General features: G+C 33.3%; 1 protein-coding gene across 4 annotated transcripts in view; it reads left to right on the top strand.

Moving 5' to 3' along the window:
• The window catches only part of COL4A5 (collagen type IV alpha 5 chain), a 265,691-nt gene that overhangs the window by 139,455 nt on the left and 105,834 nt on the right, over positions 1-20,402 (top strand). For all 4 annotated transcript variants that reach the window (XM_032250872.1, XM_032250876.1, XM_032250873.1 and 1 more), the window contains exons 7-19: positions 47-100; positions 441-467; positions 2,220-2,300; positions 4,896-4,958; positions 6,583-6,618; positions 6,709-6,750; positions 6,922-7,014; positions 8,822-8,875; positions 8,972-9,028; positions 9,318-9,362; positions 11,098-11,151; positions 12,680-12,721; positions 14,817-14,949. In XM_032250872.1, the coding sequence (XP_032106763.1) occupies positions 47-100; positions 441-467; positions 2,220-2,300; positions 4,896-4,958; positions 6,583-6,618; positions 6,709-6,750; positions 6,922-7,014; positions 8,822-8,875; positions 8,972-9,028; positions 9,318-9,362; positions 11,098-11,151; positions 12,680-12,721; positions 14,817-14,949 (781 nt within the window). The remainder of the gene's footprint in view (positions 1-46; positions 101-440; positions 468-2,219; positions 2,301-4,895; positions 4,959-6,582; positions 6,619-6,708; positions 6,751-6,921; positions 7,015-8,821; positions 8,876-8,971; positions 9,029-9,317; positions 9,363-11,097; positions 11,152-12,679; positions 12,722-14,816; positions 14,950-20,402) is intronic.

Here is a 20,402-nt window from a genome sequence, read left to right as displayed (position 1 = left end):
CTGTATTTCTTGTTCCTCCATGCTCTTTATTTTTAACTCCTTCTAGGGAGAACGTGGATTTCCAGGCAGTCCCGGTTTTCCTGGTTTACAGGGTCCTCCAGTAAGTTATAAAATTTGGGATTATGATGAACATAGGAATTAACAAAAGAAGCGGAAATGTAGCGAGAGAGCCCAATGGATTCATGTGGAATAAAGTAATATATTTTAAAGTAATAAACTAGAGGAAAATGTTTCAAAAAGAAGTTGGTAATATAGCTTTCTGCTGGGCAAAAGCAAGGATTTCATATTTACATAAATGTCACTTCTAAGTATCCTAAGATATGTTGTATTCAGAAATGACCCTATAGCAGTCTAATCAGTTTATACTCTATTTAAATGCATTCTATAGTTTGCTTGTTTCTCTCTCATACATATAAAATTCCTTTTCTTTTTAATAATAGGGACCCCCTGGGATCCCAGGTGTGAAGGTAAGCATCTCATCCTGGGAAGCAAATGTTTTGAATAAAATATTAGGAAAGCCCGGAACTTCAATAGGATAATGACTCAAACTTCTATCTTAAAATTGATGTTTCTAGAAGTTGTGCAGGTGTAAACTTACAAGCTCTCCTTAAGTAGTCTCTTCTGTTCCCATGGCTTTAAGTACCTTCTTTGTGCTGATACACTTGGAAATGTGTATATCAGACTTGAGTTTCTTTTCTGACACTTTAAGTCTTCATCTTCCTACACTTTGATACAGTTGACCACCTATTCTCTCTAGAATTACTTTTTTCCCTGGCTTTTGTGACACTATCCTTTCCTGATTTTTCTTCTGCACCCCTGGTTATTCTGCAGTCTTCTATGTAAGCTCATTCTTTATGTCTATCAGGCATCACATCACAGTCTGTACCCTTTCTTCTGTGCTATGCCCAGCAATATTGTTAATGCTCATATTATTGATTACGTCTAGTTACTGAGTATCAAATCAGACTTTTCTTCTGAGTTAGCTATGTGTATTCATCAGCCTCTCTGACATCTCCACTCAGATATCTCCCAGACATTCAAATTAACATGTTCCAAGTTAATCCACCCACAAAATAAACCCTCTCCTCCCTCTGACTCTTCGTATCTCAAATTTGCATCTCTCTATGTTATGTATACTTTTACATGATCTCAAACCTTGGAGTTAATATTTATGTCTTCTATTCCTTCGCACACCTCCTCATTCAATTCCATCACTAAATACTAAGTATGCCTGTAAAATGCATCTTAAATTCAACCACTCTTCTCCATTTCCACTGTTACCATGCTAATCATAATGTCTCACCTGGATTACTGCAATAATTTCTTATCTAGTTTCTTTTTTTCACTACTATTCCACCCTTACCTCCCCACTTGTTTTATTCATTACAAAGCAACCAATAATGATTTTTAAAAAGTGTTAATTGATCATGTAATCCCTCTGCTTATAAATCTTCAAGGGCTTTCTACTGTGTATCTAAGGTAAAGTCCATAGTTTTAAGAACTGCATGCTGTGGTTCTTGCCTACATTTACAGCCTTATCTTAAACCACTTATCCCTTGGCTCATTGACCAAATCAGTCTGCATTTAATTATTGGGATGTGCCAAACATTTGGCTCTTGGGGTCTTTTGTATATATGGTTTACACTGCCTAACATTCTTTCTCCTATCTTTACCTGGATGACTGCTTATTATTCTTCAGGTCTGACCTCGAATGTTACCTTCACAGATTGCCCTTCTTTGACTACCCAAACTAATTTTCTCCACTAGTTTTTTTCAATTATTGTACCATGTTATTTTTCTTCATAGCGCTTGATAATTCACAGCTCTTGATGTTGTGATCTTATATTTTTACATATTAGGGTCTGTATTTTCCCATTATGTTGTTAGCTTTACGGGAGGAGAGGCTTTGTTTATCTTCTCCATTACTGATTATCCAGGACCTACCATAATTGTTGGCAAATACTTAATATTTACTACAAAATTTTTAATGAATAACTGAAGGTACTATACTCTTAATAAATCTACTGTTCTTCAGTGTACTCTGGCCACTTCCTCATTTTCCTTTAAAAGGTCAACTTATTCATTTTTATTACTGAGATGGCCTAATCTTTTAGTTTATCTATGTTACAAATTGAATCTTCAGATCATTTTTTTGTGGTTTTGCTGGTTTTCATGTGTAATAACTGTGTCTTAGAACTTCCATTGATGACTTCTTTTAGGGTGAACCAGGTAGTATAATTATGTCCTCACTGCCAGGACCAAAGGGTAATCCAGGACATCCAGGTCCTCCTGGAATACAAGTAAGTATCCATTGACTTTCCTTTTTGCTATATTGATAAATCCCTCAACCTTTAGTACTCTCTGTTTTTGTCATAGAAATTATCATCAGATGTTTCCTAGACATTATATGTACTTTCTACCTGAAAATAAAAGCAATCTGGACCAGGGGGAATTTTAACATCTGCTTCGTTCTTCTTTTCTATCCAGTTGTTTGGGGACTGGCAGCAGAAAATAGGGTTCTATATTCTTATTTTTGTACTGTGGAGAGCACTAGGGTCTTTTGTAAATGTTATAATTAAAAATAAAAATTAAGAGGCCAGGCATGGTGGCTCATGCCTGTACTTCCAGCACTTTGGGAAGCCAAGGCAGGTGGATCATGAGGTCAGGAGATCAAGACCATCCTGATTTACATGGTGCAATTCCATCTCTACTAAAAATACAAAACAATACCTGCATGTGGTGGCGTGCACCTGTAGTCCCAGCTACTCAGAAAACCCAGGAGGTGGAGGTTGCAGTGAGCCGAGATCTGCCGCTGCACTCCAGCCTGGGCAACAGAGAGATACTCTGTCTCAAAATAAATAAATAAATAAATAACAGAGGAAGACTCCATCTCTAAATAAATAAATAAAATCAAAAATAAATAAAAAATTATGGGTGTCCCATTTAATATATTAAAATATGTCATTTGTAACACTATTAGTTATACATAACATATGAACATATTTTGAAGGCTGAACGAATACACAGTTTATGCATGGTGAATATCAAATGTAATCTTAAGAAAAAATTGTTAGCCTACAGATAACATGCCTAGAGACTGCAGTAACTTTTGAGTATTTATAGATTAGGAGATCAATTTCTTAGGTTTTATATTTCATGATAATTGATTCCTTTGCCCAAAATTAAAAAATCAAAACTTTCTGGTACTTTATCACTAATATACAAGGTTGGGGAATTTTTCATTAGCTACCTTCTCATTCCTTACTTGGTATTACCCATCCATAATTCTTAAAATTCACTCAATCTTGCCCTTTATATTTTATAATTTATTATGAAGTAATATTTGAAAATACAATAGAATACATGCAAAATATATGTATGCTATGAAGCGTAACTATAAATGAACACTTAAGAGCTAGAAAATTAAAAATAATTTTGAATCAACCTGTGTGTCCCTAGGTAGCCACATCCTTCTACATTACTCCAAGACATAGCTACCATCCGAGTTTTCCACGGATCCTCAAAAATAGCTTTATTATATATGCATATATTTCTAAGCAATAGAATATTTACTTTTGCTTTATAAAATAATGTAATATTTATGTAGTTTTCTGCAACTTACTTTTTCTACTTGATATGCTAAGATTCATCCATATTATTGTGTGTGGCTTTAGTTCACTCAGTTTCACTTTCATATAACTTTTCATTTGCAAACATACAAAAAACACCATCTGGTGTTTTTTGTTTTATGTGGTGTTTGTTGTTGTTGTTGTTGTTGTTTTGAGATAGGGTCTTGCACCCTTGCCCAGACTGGAGTGCAGTGGCATGATCATGGCTCACTGCAGTCTCAACCTCCTGGGCTTAAGCAATCCTCCCACCTCAGCTTTCTGAGTAGCTGGGACCATAGGTGCACATCACCACACCTGGCTAATATTAAAAATTTTTCGTGGCGACAAGGTCTCACCATGTTGCCAAGGCTGGTCTCAAACATCTGAGCTCAAGCGATGCTCCTGCTTAGGACTCCCAAAGTAACAGGATTACAGGTGTGAGCCATTATGCCCAGCCTACAATTTTTTTTCATTATAAAAAAACCCATGATTTATATCTAAGTATAGAATTGCTAGATTTTAGGCAAATTTTGAATTTTTAACATGCCAAATTATTACATAACACTTGTATTATTCTCTTAAAATTTATCCCAGTTACTCTCGTTTCCCTCTGTCTTTAATCTTATCTGTTTTAAAATTAGAGATGCTATCTTGAAAATAGTAGCCTTTCCCTTCTCATTTGTAGCATAAAGCCCCAGCTAAATGCATACCTTTATTACTTTATTTTGTAAATTTCCCTTATTATTTGTCTTATATTTATCTACCACTTTAAACCATGAGTTTTCTTTATAATTACTTAATCCTTTTATCCCTATACATTTTAAATTTCACTTATAATATTGTTGAATGATAAAAGTGTAGAGCAGAATTCTAATGACAACTGAAGTTTAAATGAAGTTTAAATTTCACCCATTTAGTTCTTTGTAAGATACAATGAGGAGGCTAAGTGCAGTGGCTCACACCTGTAATCCCAATACTTTGGGAGGCCAAGGCAGGTGGATAACCTGAGGTCAGGAGTTCAAGATCAGCCTGAACTCCTGAAATCCCGTCTCTACTAAAAATACAAAAATTAGCCAGGCATGGTAGCAGGTGTCTGTAATCCCAGCTACTCAGGAGGCTGAGGCAGGAGAGTCGCTTGAACCCAGGAGGCAAAGCTTGCAGTGAGCCAACATTGCACCATTGCACTCTAGCCTGGGCAACAAGAGCCAGACTTCATCTCAAAAGTTACAATGAGGGAATTTTTTTGTTTTTCTTTTTTCATCGTTTTCTTTACTCCCTTTATAACAGGGCCTACCTGGTCCCACTGGTATACCAGGGCCAATTGGTCCCCCAGGACCACCAGGCTTGATGGTAAGCTTTCTTTAATTTCTCCCCCTTTCCTTTCTGACTTCTTTCACAAATATTAATATTATTTATAATACTTAAAAACATAATGTATTACAAATATTAATAATTTGTAATTTTCTTATTTAAAAGTGACTTTACAATGGTATGATTAATAATATGCATTCTAAGTAATGGTTCCATTTCAGAGATGGAAAAGTGAGATACATAAAAGGAAAGATTTATGATGAAGTATTTTGTTCGTTGCTTCTTGATGTGTCAGTGTTGAAGTCAATTCTGGCCACTTCAGAAAGTCTTTTAAGGCAGTTTTCTAATCACTTGATGAAACATGTTTCTTCAAGCTGCAATTTTTTTTTAAGAGGAACAAAGACAGGGCTTTATTAAGTATATGGGCTCTCATTTCTTAGGGACCTGGGATAAAACAGTAGGATTGGTGAGGGGAGTGATCACTGTGCTATTGGTCACAGGTTTTAGTACCCCAGGAAAGAAGCATAAACTTCTTCTACAGATCCTGAATGTGCAACTGGTTCTCTTACTTTACTACCTCTATAGTCACTCTTATTTTCTAATCTAGTAAATTCTAACTATTTTTACTTCTGAAATACTTAGATTTCATTCAAGTCATGTTTTTAACTTATAGCTTTGCTGTTGCTCTCTTAAAAGGGCAAGAAAATTGTATTGCAGTAGAAGTAATTTCTCATGTGCCACTTACTCACCTACCATATATTTAAGTGACAGTTTTCATTATATCTTTATAGATTGTACATTTTTGTTTGTGACAATTGGCCCTGTTCTTTTGAATCAAGGAAGTAATGTTTGATAAATACTAGAAGAATCTACCAGAAGAAATTGGGATTTCTGCTTTCCTGTAACTTTTTGGGAGAAGATTAGAAAACCCTTTAGTTTGTTTTAGTTGTAGACTTCATGCAGTACCTAAGACTATGTACTATGGCCCTTTTTCCTAATTCTGGTGTTACAACATTGGTGCCCCTTGAGTATGTTGTTACACCTTGAATTTCCTCAACCATTGTGGCCACTTAACCAATTCACTTTATGTTTCTCGATATTCCTTGAATTAACCCTAATTCAACAGGTGAAGCCAAATCTTAGAAATGCTACCAAGATAAAATATATAAATAAATAGGTCCATTGAGATTAAAAGGCAATAGACTTGAGCAGGAAGGTGCCTATTTAATTTTTCAAATCTTGAATGATTCTCAAATACACAAAGTCAGATTGTAGAAAAATCAAACTGGATTTAAAAAAAATAAACACATGTTTTTTAAAATTTGAGAGTTAATTGCTTTATGTAGCTTAAGTTTACCTATAATTCTGATATGAAAAATTTGATAGGTCTGTTGAGATTAACTTTTGAACTGACTTTTGGCACTGGGGCTACCTCTCTACCTCTACCCATCCCAGCTTTTTACTCCTGCCCATTTCCAGTCTGTCATCAGAAGTCCTCACATTCATCTAGCTCATTTTAATTAATTAAACCTGTGTCTCTGATTAAAATGGAAATAAACAAGAAATTTCAATGGGCTTTTCCCTCCTTTTCTGAAACTAAGTAACTTTTTAAATAAACTTATTAATATAACATTTTTTTTTCTCTTTTGTCTTCTCTTCTTAGGGCCCTCCTGGTCCACCAGGACTTCCAGGACCAAAGGTAATTTTTCTTTTCTTTATATCTTTTATTTGGTGTGGATTCCTTTTCTTACTGTCACTGAGATTTTTAAATGGAAACTTCTCTCTCCAGGGGAATATGGGCTTAAATTTCCAGGGACCCAAAGGTGAAAAGGTGAGTAAAGAAAGAGCTGTTTATTCAGCCCTCAGCTTTCTCTTTTTATAGTCATTTGAGCTGTCTTTTTTTTTTCTCTTGCTTCTTGCAGTTATCTTAGCTTACATATTAAATTATTGCTATTGTTATGGAGGTTATGAACTATCACTTCTTATTTTATCTTGCAAACAGGGTGAGCAAGGTCTTCAAGGCCCACCTGGGCCACCTGGGCAGATCAGTGAACAGAAAAGACCAATTGATGTAGAGTTTCAGAAAGGAGATCAGGTGAGTAAGTAGGGAGGAAGTCAATGAAAATCTTGCTATGGATATGTTAATTAGTTTGATTGTTGTAATCACTTCACAGTATATATGTATATCAAAACATTACATTGTTTATACCTTATATATATACAGTTTTATTTGTCAGTTATGCCTCAATAAAGCTGAAAAAATAAAATGATAAAAAGTTAAAAATAATCTATGTAAGTGGCATTCCATTGAAATGTACTATAAACTGAAATATGGTTATATATCAGGGTATTTTTTAAATAACAAGTATGTGAGAACATTAAATTTTTAAAATAACTTTATCAAGATACAATTTACATACATATAATTCACCTATTTAAAGTGTACAATTCAATGTTTTTTAGTGTATTCACAGGGTAGTGAAACCATCAGCACAGTCTAACTGTAGAAAATTCTTAGCCTTCCTCAAAATAAATCCATACCTATGCTAGTTGTACTCTCTATTTCTCCCCAAATTCACCAGCCCTATGTAATCACTAATCTACTTCTTGGCTCTGTAAATTTTTCTATTCTGGATATTTCGTATAAATGGTATAATATAATATGTGGTCTTCCGTGCCTGGCTTCTTTTACTTAGCATAGTATTTTCACGTTAAATCATTTTGTAGCACATATCAGTGCTTCATTTTTTTTATGGCTGATTAATATTTCATTGTGTAAATATTCTACATTTTGTTTATCCATTCATTTATCAGTTGATGGACATTTGGGTTATTTCTATTTTTGGCCATTTGAAGAATCCGTTCATGTATAAAATTAGGTTATTGTAACTTAGAATGATGACAGTGTTCTCTATATTTCACTGATAGGCAAGGAGAAAAATAATGTTACTCTATAAACCTTTGTTGTGTTGAGAAATAATTATCTGATACCCTGCTTTTACTAGAATAGATGAAGGAAATTAGATACATTTTTATGGCATATTGGCCCACAGTTAAACAAACAGAATGTGTGCATTTTTAAATATGAATAAGAAAGTTAAGAATAAAGGAAAAGTTATATTGAACTCTACCATCAATAAGAATTGGGCCATTTATATACATATTCGCCAAAGTATATGTATGCCATGTGACCCCAAAATCTCCTAGTTTTAGGTATTCATGTTTTCTATAAAATATTTTATAAGAATAAAAAATTGTTATTATTTTCATGTTAAATGTGGCCTTGTTATTTACTTCAAATCTTGGCTTGTATATTGACAAGAAATTAACTGAAATGAACAAAGATAGCTCTAGGTAATTTTGTCTAAAAGATTTCAACGTTGAATTAGAAATACCCTATTATCTTTGGTTGTACTACACGAGTATACAGTTCAGTTTAATTTATTTTTAAGGGGAAATTTATTATTTTAAAAATTTTCACCTTTATTTTAGATACAGGGGTGTATGTGCAGGTTTGTCACATGGGTATATTATGTGATGCTGAGGTTTCAGGTACAGATCCTATCAGCCAGGTAGTGAACATTATGCCCAATAGTTAGTTTTACAAGCATTACATGCCTCTCTCTACCCTTAGTAGTCCCCATTGTCTATTGTTGCCATCTTTATGTCCTTGTGTTCCCAGTGTTTAGCTCCCAGTTGTAAATGAGAACATGTGGTATTTGATTTTTTGTTTATGCATTAATTTACTTAGGATTATGGCCTCCAGCTCTATCCATGTTGCTGCAGCATAGATGCAGCTATGGTTCAGTTTATTAAAAATGTTCCTAGCTAGCTCTAGTGCTTAGAATGAAAATGCATTTTCCAGTATTAACATTGATTTCCTTTCCCCTACTACTGCATAGGGACTTCCTGGTGACCGAGGGCCTCCTGGACCTCCAGGGATACGTGGTCCTCCAGTAAGTAATCTAAAGTGCTTTAGCATCATTTAATGTAAGTTGGTATTGGTACACAGTATCCCATGAACCAATGTGAAACTATTTTTGTGTATACAGGGTCCTCCAGGTGGTGTGAAAGGTGAGAAGGGTGAGCAAGGAGAGCCAGGCAAAAGAGTAAGTGATGTAACTGCTAATATTCTTTGCAAAAAATTCTAAGTGTGTGTGTGTGTGTGTGTGTGTGTGTGTGTGTGTGTGTGTGTCTGTGTGTCTGTGATTTTATTCTTTCTTCCTACATATTACTTCCATTGTTTCAAAATATCACTACTGAGGTTATAATGTTGATGTCTAAAATGCCTGCTTAATGTAGTCCAAGCCAGGAATAAAGCTTGTTATAGTCTTTAACTTTGTACTTCTTAACTAACAAATGTATGTTGTTGCCCTATCATTTCTTCGTATCCTATAGGGTAAACCAGGCAAAGATGGAGAAAATGGCCAACCAGGAATCCCTGTAAGTAGATAAGATCATTTCCCCTGCAAAACTGGAAACATTTATTGTTGGTATAACATATGGTGGTAGAGAAGCGTATGACAAAGAGTGTGGGGTCTGGAAATAGTTTAAATGAATGGAAATTATACAGCCTATGTCTTCTGAATATAATTTTTAATTTTTTTAAATTATTAAAAAAAATTTTTTTGTGAGTACAGAGTAGGTGTATATATTTATGAGGGTACATGAGATGTTTTGATATAGGTATGCAATGTGAAATAAGAACATCATGAATAATGGAGTATTCATTCCTTCAAGCATTTATCCTTTGCATTTCAAACAATCCAATTACACCAAATATAAATTTGAGGTTCCTCTATTTTTTAAAGTCAGATTTATTGAGATATAATTTACATACAATGAAAGGAACCATTTTTACCATACAGTTTGTGTTTTGACAAACACATACAGTTGTGTCACCATCACCATAATCAAGAACACTTCCATCACCATTAAAAGTTCCCTCATACTCTTTTGTAGTTATCCCCTCACTATTCCCCTTTCCCAAGCTCCTGGTAACAACTTATCTTTTGTCAATCCCTTTAATTTTGCCTATTCCAAAATGTCAGATACATTGAATCATATTGTAGGTAGCCTTTTGAATCAGGATCTTTTCACATACCATAATATATTGAATTGTGTATCAGTTCATTCCTTTTTATTGCTAAATAGTATTTGATAGTTTGAATATACCATGGCTTGTTTATCTGTTTACCCATTGAAGGATATTTCGGTTGCTTCTGGGTTTTGGCCATTATGAATAAAACTATTATAAATATTCACATGCAGTTTTTTTTGTGTGTGAACACGTTTTTTCAGTAAAAGTTTTGGCAGATAATTATTCTACTTACTACCGAAAAGGAGGGTGAGAAAAAAAATATCTGAGTCCAAGAACATTATTTCAAGCAGCTTCAGTATCAATAGTATGCACAGTAAGCAAGAGTTTTAAAGGACAGATATATTATTTGATGAAATTTGTAAGTTATTCCAAGGGAAAGGGATAAACAAGACAGGTTAGAATTACTAAATTCAAATAAATTGGTTTCAGGATATTTTACTAAACAGGCAATCCTCAACTTACAATCTCTAGTTCAAAAATATTTTGTATTATAAAATAACAAGAGGTAAATTCAGGGCCTTAGTTCCTGGCTTCTTTTGGAACAATTGGTCTTTGTCTTGATTCAGGCAGCTGTGATATTCAACAATTGCCTCTTAGTGTTTTCAACAAATGGGGGTTGGGAGTAGGGAGTCTGTTCTCTTGTTCTCTATTTGCACTGGGATAGCCCAAGTCGGGTCAAATAAAGACAGCCTTGCAAGTAGTCTTCTTTTGAACCACCAGACAGATCAAATAATGATAATTCTGTGGGAATGGGGCTTTGAAGGCGCTCCAATCCTGTTCTTTCCTCTCCAGTTGCTGCTAGGCTGCTGGTTTTCACCTTGATTGTGAGGAGAGGTGATGGGAATAGAGCAATTTTAAATGCCACAAAGTCCTGAGTTCTCACCAAGATTCAGCCTTTTTTTTTCCCCCTGAGAAAACACTCCTTGAATTGCTGCAAGGTTTGATTAAGTTCTGAAAGTTAATTCTGACTGATCATTTTTGCCAGTATTCTCATTGCTTCTATGGAGAAGAGGATATTTGGAGATTCCCTAACCCCACCATTTGTGCTGATGTCACCCTGTCCTCTATGTTTTAAAGGGTTTGCCTGGTGATCCTGGTTACCCTGGTGAACCTGGAAGGGATGGTGAAAAGGTAGGAATTTTAATACTTTGAAGTGACTGGTTTAGTCTTGTTAAAATAATCCCTTTGTTCCCCAAGCTTGAGTTATAAATGTAAAAAATCTACATAACTAGCTTCTATGTTCAAAATATGTCTTCTTCATCTTTTGCCCATTTTTCTTTTATACCACACATGCTGAATTTTCTTCCATTGCCATAAATCACAGTCCATGTTGCAGAAATAGATTAAGCATTGTTTAACTTTAGCATTTCTATTGTGAAAAGTCAGTGCCTTTACTTTGAGCATGTATCGGCAAAACTTTTGTTTTCCACAGAGAATTCAGCACTATTTTAGTGAGGTCCTCTTACTAAAAAGGCTTATAGCTGTGAATGTAGAATGTTGCCACTAAACATTTCCATTCTGTATGCAATTATTGTCTGTAAGTCTGTAGCTAATTCTTTGTTGTATTTTTTTTCTCCCTACTGGGCAAATGCAGCCTGACTGAGGTCATTTATTTAGTTACCTATTTTCAACTGACTTTGAAAGAAGGTATGAAGCACACTATTACCAGACTTTTAGCAGGTCACAAAATAACCAGTCATCTAATCCTTCTGGTCATTAATTGCTTTGTACCAAAAACAAACTGAAAACTTTTTTTGTTTTTTAGGCAAGGAGGGAAAAGCGTTACAAACTTGAAAGTACCCAGAAGGCACATATTTTAATGGTGGTCTATTTCCAAATTAGATCCAAGTTCTAGCATGGCTTAAAAGGCACAGTTAGAATAAAGGGAAGGCGGTAGAAAATACTCAGAGAAAATGATTTTTTGTCCAGTAGTATTTGTATATAGATGGATGGCTTCCATGAACAAGTCTAGAGCCAGAATAGAAACATGAAAAAGATCATCCTTGTGTCTTGGCCAGTAGTAGAGTAACATTTTAATATTAGATACTTTGGTTTTAATGCTGTTGTAGCTGCTAGTCAAGGATAAAAGTTTTATCTGAACTTGTCTTTCATTAGCTTCTAAGAGGAAGCTCACCAAAAGAATTCAGATTTACTAGCTATTACTAATGATATTTTAGTCCATCACCTCTAAAATATCTGTCACTAATAGAAATGGCACTACATTTATGTCCTTGACTAGTTTTATGAGAAGAAACATGGCTAAATGTAAAACAATGTAATTTTTTCATTGATGCTAGTGCTACAATTTTTTTCTGTTTTCTTCTTTATAGAGTATTTGTAGTTTTCTAGAAATAGGAACCTTAAAATCAAAGAATATTACAACTAGAAATGCCTTAAAAGTCTGGTTCAAAATCTTTATTCTTTGTATATAAACCAGAGAAGTTAATTAACTTGGTCAAGATTATATAGCTAGTAAATCTGAGAAGCGTCACAGGTTAGGCTTAGCTCAGAATTGTTTCATAACTTCGTGTTACATTTCTCATATGAGATATTTTATGATTGATTTCTGGGTCTTTATGAAAAGTTTATCTTATATTCTTGAGGATGTTGATGTTTTCATGTGAATTGTACTAACCAATTTTAAAATTGCATTTAACAGGGCCAAAAAGGTGACATTGGCCCACCTGGACCTCCTGGACTTGTAAGTTTTTTTTTTTTACATCTTCATTTATGAAATTTATTAATGCATTATCATTTTTGTGCCTTACATACTCCCTACTTTTTCTTCATAGAACACAAAATTTCAAGCCATTGTCAACTTCTACTGGCTTAAAAGTCTTTACATCTAAAAACTTCAGTAGTGTTGACCTCAAGATCTTTGTATTGTTCTGCCTGTGCATTACTTCTGCGTGGTAAAGGTCTAAAATTTTGACATTGGGTTGTTTTGCCTCATGATTGGCAAATCATTTTTCAAGCAACCAGCAGGTGGTGCAAGTGTTGCTTACAAAGATTCAGTTAAAAAAAAATCATGACAAAACTTGGGGAAGTTAGGGCGTGGGAGGATTGGTCCTTTTCCCTGCAGAGCTCAGGGGAAAGATAGATTTAGTCTTAATAGGTTTTCTCAATTTGTAATTGTCTGATTCACACCTCTTTCTTTCCTGAGTGTGTGCTTTATAGGGACTTTTAATAACATGTGTAGGAAGCTGCTTTACGAAAGAATAATTGGGAGGGGGGGCTACAGATTTTCTGTCATGTTTGTGTTCACTATGAAATTTAAGTCAAATAGACTTCCAGCCTTATTAAGAATAAAATATCATTGCTGAGGTTTAACATATTGGTTTCTCTTTGGTTGAAATTTAGTAAGCATTTTGACTGCAAACTGCTTTGAAGCCACAACAGTGCAAATGTTGTAAAACTTATATGTCCAGACATGTTAGTAACATTTATTTTATTCTTAGTGAGTCTCAGTTATTAATACTTAAGACTATACTAAATCTAATGAGGATATACTTAAAGAAGATCTTAGATATTTTTTATTCACTTTCATTTTAAAATCAGTTTCAGTTCTCTGAGAAATAATCTCTTTATAAAATGAGAAGATAAAATTTTAATAAATATCAGAAGAAATGGAAATTTTGAGAAGACAGTCCTATTTAGCAGCCCAGTTTCCCTTTTGAACCACTATTCTGATTCTAGATCCCACAACTTTTTGTCTCCTTTTGTGTGAATATTTCTTATATCCATCCAATTGAGACAGGATGAAATATCACACTGCTATTAGGTGTTGATTTGTACATTAGACTGACAATATCTTAAACGTGAAGTTCATTTACCTTTATAGGTCTATAAGAATTTTTAAATATTTAGTTTAATATGAAGCATTTTAGAGAATACTTAGTGAGTTACAAGAATACAGAGTAAAAAGGAATTATTAGTTGGTTGAGTTTAGTAAATAAAAGATGGGATTTCGTTAATTTTTTTGGCATATAGTAGATATATATATATATATATTTATATATGGGAAGTTTTCTTTTATAAAGAAAAAAATAAATATGTGTTAATAAAGGGAAAGATTGGGGAAAGGCATTACAGATATTTGGAATGGAATATGCAAAGACATAGATAAGAATGTGCAAGTTGAATGAAATGGTTGGAATCAGACTTCACTATAATAAAAATTTATTGTAACGAATAATAGGAGGTGAAATAGGTGAGAGAGGTATTGGAAGTGAGAAGTGACTTTACAGTTCAGGATTAAAAGTAGCAGCAGTTATAGTATAAAAGTAGTAAGCAATTTTGAGTCCTTAAACAGAATAGTTAACAAACACACACACAGATGGTTTTTGAGGAAGCATATCCTAACAATAGATTGGAATTAAGGGGACAAGATCAGAGGTGCTTCTGGTAGTCCAAGTGTGAGTTGACAATATAGCTGTGGCAACAGGAATCAAGGGGGCAAATTGGAGAGACATTTTCTGTAAAGAATTGTCAGTCTTAGGAGATTGGAATGAAGTAAATGTGAATTATAGGAGAAGAGACATCAAAAACACTTAGTTTTATAAGCTTTGGGCTCAGGAACATGGTAATGTTGTTATTGGTATTGGACATTTTCTAATCAGTTGGAAGATAGGAGTGATACAGAATGTGACTCATAATCTATGCAGTAGTCTTAAGGATTGTTCATTTGAGCACTGTGAAATCGATGACTTTGCAATCATATGTAGCTGCCAGATATTTTCAGGAGAATAAGCTTTTTCGTCTTTGCATTTCTTTATTTGTTTTCTTTTGTAATAAAGGTAATTACTAGACCTGGAACTGGTATATCTATAGGAGAAAAAGGAAACATTGGGTTGCCTGGCTTGCCTGGAGAAAAAGGAGAGCGAGGATTTCCTGGAATACAGGGTCCACCTGGCCTCCCTGGACCTCCAGGTAAATGAGATTGCATTTACGGCCTTGTGCTTATAGCAACCTTACTAATAATCCATGTATACTTTTTATCAGACTAGTTCCATGGTAAGCATGGAAGTAGAAGTCACAAGTCCTTTTTAATTGACAGATACTTCCCAATTCTTACTATACCTTCTCTCACCATATTACTCACTTGTACTTTAAAAAAGCCCAAGTGAACAGTGTCCTTTAATCCTAAGACTCCCATTTCTACATTTTATTTTTATTGATACATATTTCTACATGTTTATAGGAAAAGTTACATTTTTATCCATGGCTACCATGTGTAATGATCAAATCAAGGTAACTGGAATATCCATTACCTCAAGCACTTATCTTTTCTTTATGTTGGGAACATTCAAAATCGTGTCTTCTAGCTATTTTGAAATATACAGTAAGTTATTGTTACCTGTTGTGAATCTACTGTGCAACCAAACACTGAAACTTATTGCTTCTATCTAACTGTATGCTTGCACCCATTAACCAAACTTTCTTCATTTCCCCCAACCCTTCCCAGCCCCTAGTAACCATCATTCTACACTCTACCTCCATGAGATCAATGTTTTTTGTTTTTGTTTTTGTTTTTTTAACATATGAATGAGAACATGAATTTGTATTTGACTTTCTGCGCCTGGTTTATTTCATTTAACATAATGTCCTCCAGGCTTATCCATGTTGCTGCAAATGACAGAATTTCATTCTTTTTATGGCTGAGTAATATTCCATTGTGTATTTATACCACATTTTATTTATCTGTTCATCCATTGCTGGACATTCAGGTTGATTTCATATCTTGGCTATTGTGAATAGTGCTGCAATAAACATGGGAGTGCAGATATCTCTTTGAATTACTAATTTATTTTCTTTTGGATATTTACCCAGACATGAGATTGCTGGAACATACAGTAGTTCTATTTTTAGTTTTCTGAAGAAACGCCATACTTTTTTTCATAATGGTTGTATTAATTTTCATTCCTACCAACAGTGTATGAGAGTTCCCTCTTCTCTGCATCCCTGCAGCATCTGTTATTTTTTTTTATTTTGTTATTTATTTTGTTTTTTTTTTGTCTTTTTTGATGATAGCCATTTTAACTGGGGTACATTTTATTATTGATAAATGACACCAAACAATTTTGTGATTTAATAGGTGAATCATCACACTTTTCATGCTATTAGGGAAGGAGATGCTCCCCGAGTAATGCCCTGTATGAAAATGTCAAGCAGCATTACCCACCTAAAATTTCAGAAACACCTAGCTAGAAATCTCCGTGGTGATCTTGTTATACAATAAAATCTTAGAGCTCAATCCTGAGTTTTATATTATTCCCTTTGAATACACACAGTGTATTGGAACATTTCTAATTTGTCTACAAACTGAGTACTGCCCTTACCCAGAATGTTTATTTGGATGTTCTCTGAAATAGGGTAATATTAGTGATTTGTGTAAAATTTGCAAATGCATGTAGTACAGTATCTGGCACATATGCATATTCAATAAATTATTCTTTCTTTTCCTTCAAAAATATGTAGCTAATGAAATACTAAAGTGGTGAGATGAGTGATACTCAGTGATCTTTCTCAATAGAAAGAAAATAAATATAGGTTCCATTATGTTCTAAATATGAACTAATCTCAAGATAGTGAACTCGAAATAAAGAATTATCTCAGGATGCAGTAAAATAGATATGGAGCGGGGAAGTATGAAAGAAAAGTTAAGAGGTATAAAGAATAAACCTAGAAGCTTCAAAATTATCTCATGAGGGAGGTCAAGGAGGAGAGAATGGGACAAGAGGCAGCATTTGAAAAAAAATAATGGTTGAAAACATCTGTCGATTAAAAAACACATACATCACTATGAAAAAGCTCATGAAGCACTAAGCAAGAGTAAAATACTAATAATGCAAAGGCCCATAACCAAACATGTTGTAGGGACATTTCAGAATTCAGTGATAAAAAGATTTGAGGAAAAAGGCAGATCACCTGCAAAGCAGTGAGTCAAGGTAAGATAATGGAACACATTTTCAAAGTGATAAGGACAAATTACTATGAATTAGGGATTCTGTATTACTCTAAACTATCATCCTAGTATGAAGATGAAATACATAGAAAGTTTAATACCTTCAGACTGTCTCTGAAATAGTTACTGGCGGTTTTGCTCTAAAGAGAATAAAAGGAATTCTGGATAAAATGAGAATAGTGGTAGGATGCAAGAACCACAGCTTAGAAAATATATTAGTAAAGCATATTAAGTCTAAATCAGTACTGGTCATTTTGTAAAAAGATATTTTAAGTAACAACTTGGAACTATAATTGTAAACATTATTTACATGTGATGCATAGATGCAGAGAGAATAAAAAGAAGTGTTTTTTGTCTTGTTAGGGAAAGATAATATAAATCTTGTTAATTGTATAAGTTTTTAGAAATATATAAGTTTAGGTAAATAGATTAAAACATTAATAGTAGCCACTAGAGAAGACTAGAAATGAAATGTATAACTTACCTACCAATTGAAGAAAGAAAATGACTAAAAATCTCATATATAGTATAGGCTAGGATTGGGGCAAAATAAACAAAGACAAACCTGGGTAAATAGAAAATAAAATTTAAGATAACAAAAAGAAGTTAAAAATAAGTCAGGAACTCCAACAAATTTGAAAGAACTGAACACTGATTAAAAGACACTGACTAAAATAAAATTGAAATTAAAAATACCTATATATAGTGCACAATAGACATATCTAAAGCAAAGTGACAGAGATAATCTGAAAAAATGCAATATATATATATATTTGGCAAATGCTATAAATAAAAAGGCCAGTTTAGCAATTCTAATATAGTATGAAATACAATTAAATGCAAAACTTGAAACTATAAAAATACTAGAAGAAAATGCAAGGAAAAACTTTTCTGGACATTGACCTAGGCAAACAATTTATGACTAAGACTTGAAAAGTAAATGCAATCAAAACAAAAATAGACTATTGGCACTTAATTAAACTAAAGAGCTTCGCACAACAAAAGAAACAATCAGTGGAGTAAATAGCCTAAAGAATAGGAGAAAATATTTGTAAACTATGCATCTGACAAAGGACTAATATCCAGAATCTATTAATGCAAGGAACTTAATAAGAAAAAAATATGACCCCATTAAAAACTGGGCAAAAGACAGGAACAGAACACTTCTTAATATAAGACATACATGTGGCCAACAAACATGAAAAAATTCTCAATGTCACTAATCAGCAGATAAATGCAAATTAAAATCACAATGAGATACTAACTCACACATTAGAATGGCTATTATTAAAAAGTCATAAAATAACAGATTTGAACAAGAATGTGGAGGTCATACTTATATATTGTTGGTGGGAATTTAAATTAGTTCAACTACTGTGGAAAGCAGTTTGGATTTCTCAAAGAACTGCAAGTAGAACTACTATTCCACCCAGCAATCCTACTACTGGGTATCTACTCAAAGGAAATCATTCTACCAAAAAGACACTTGCACTCATATATTTATTGCAATAGTATTCATCATAGCAAAGTCATGGAATCATCCTAAGTATTCATCAGAAGTGGATTGGATAAAGAAAATGTGATACATGTGCACCATGGAATACTATGCAGCCATAAAAACAATGAAATCATGTCCTTTGCAGCAATATGAATGCAGCTGGTGGCCATTACCCCAAGTGAAATAACTCAGAAATAGAAACCCAAATACCACCTGTTCTCAATTAGAAGTGGGAGCTAAACAATAGGTATGCATGGACATAATAGACATAGGAGGCTCCAAAAGTGAGGGGATTGAAAAGCTATCTATTGTGTACATGTTCACTATTTGGGTGATGAGTTCACTGGAAGGCTAAATGCCACCATCATGCAATACGTCCCTGTATTAATAACAAAGCTGCGTATGTACTTCCTGAATCTAAAATAAAAAAAGACAGACATTTCATATGGATAAATAAAACATATCACAATGATTTAAAATTTATGAATCCTTAGGTATCTAACAATATAGCTTTGAATGTATAAGTGAAAACCGATAGCCTATAAGAAATAAACTGGCAAATTCCCAACATATCAAGTAGGTGAAAAATAAGGACATAAATGATTTGAGCAACACAATCAAGGTGTATATATGGGGGAAAGAGAAATACTTTATGTGCAGCAGAGAATATACATTCTATATAAACATGCATGGAATATTTAAAGAAATTCACTCTATTAGAACAAAAAATAAATATTTAAAAATTACATGCATGTCATTCTTTGTGATTACAGTGAAATAAAATGAGAAATTTACAACAAAATCACCAAAAATGTTTACAATTGTATATTAAGAAACAATATAAATAACTCTAGACATAGAAAAGAAACAAATGGAAATGACAGACTACAATCCCAGACAACGATGAAAGCACCTCATGTCAAAACTCATTGAACGTAGCCAAATCAGTACCTTTATCAAAATGTTAGAAAAACTAAAATGAAAAGACTCAAGTTTTTGAAAAAAGAAACAAGCTGAAATAGAAGGAAAAACTTGATGAAGATAAAAATAAAAATTAATAAATAGAAAACAAACTAAGAAAATGTAGTTAAATAGGGAAAATAAAAGATGATATTTTGAGTGAGAAGAGTTTGAAATTAACAAAACTTGGCAAATACAATCAAGATAATGATAAAAAAACAAATACAATCAGTAAAGAAAAAGTATCACAATTAAAATATTAGAAGAAAACTATAAATAGGTGTTAAAATATTTTAAATTTGGATGAAATATAAATTTATCGTCAAACAGGAAACAAATTAGTTAAAATTGTTTTGAGAAAGTAGGAAACCTCAGTAGATCAATTACCATAGAAGCTTTTGAAATTTTAAAGATCTCCGTGAAAACACATTGGTTGTATGGGTGGTTTTATCATTTTACAAATGAATTCTACCAAGTTGTCAAAGAGCAGATAATGCCAAAATGTTAAACAATTTTCAGAGCATTAAAAAAAAGTCAGTTTAATAGCATTGATACTAAACCACCAAGGAGATAACACTAGAAATAACCCAGTTTAATTTATGAATGTAGAAGCAATAATCCTAAATATTCAGAAGCATATTAAATTGTATGATATTATGATCAAGTAGATTTTACTCCAAGATTGCAAGGATGGTTTGAGGTTACTATGATTGACTACATTGACAGAGTAAAAGAGAACAGGCCAATAGATGCAGAAAAATCAGTCAATAAAATTCGATACCCATTCATTTTTAAAAGAAAGCTAAACCACTTAAATTATAATTAGAAGAGAATTACCTTAACTTGATGAAGCTATCACAAAGCATGACATTTCCTGTACAGTCCTGATAATGTACAGGAAATGTCATGCTTTGTGATGAAACATCAGGAACATTTTTATTCAAGTCAGAAATGAGATAA

The sequence above is a fragment of the Sapajus apella genome, unplaced genomic scaffold, assembly GCF_009761245.1.
Source record: "Sapajus apella isolate SASKATOON/1434 unplaced genomic scaffold, GSC_monkey_1.0 scaffold73, whole genome shotgun sequence".
NCBI lineage: Eukaryota > Metazoa > Chordata > Mammalia > Primates > Cebidae > Sapajus > Sapajus apella.
The sequence above is the reverse complement of the archived record's forward strand: the minus strand, read 5'-3'. Positions and strand labels throughout refer to the sequence as shown.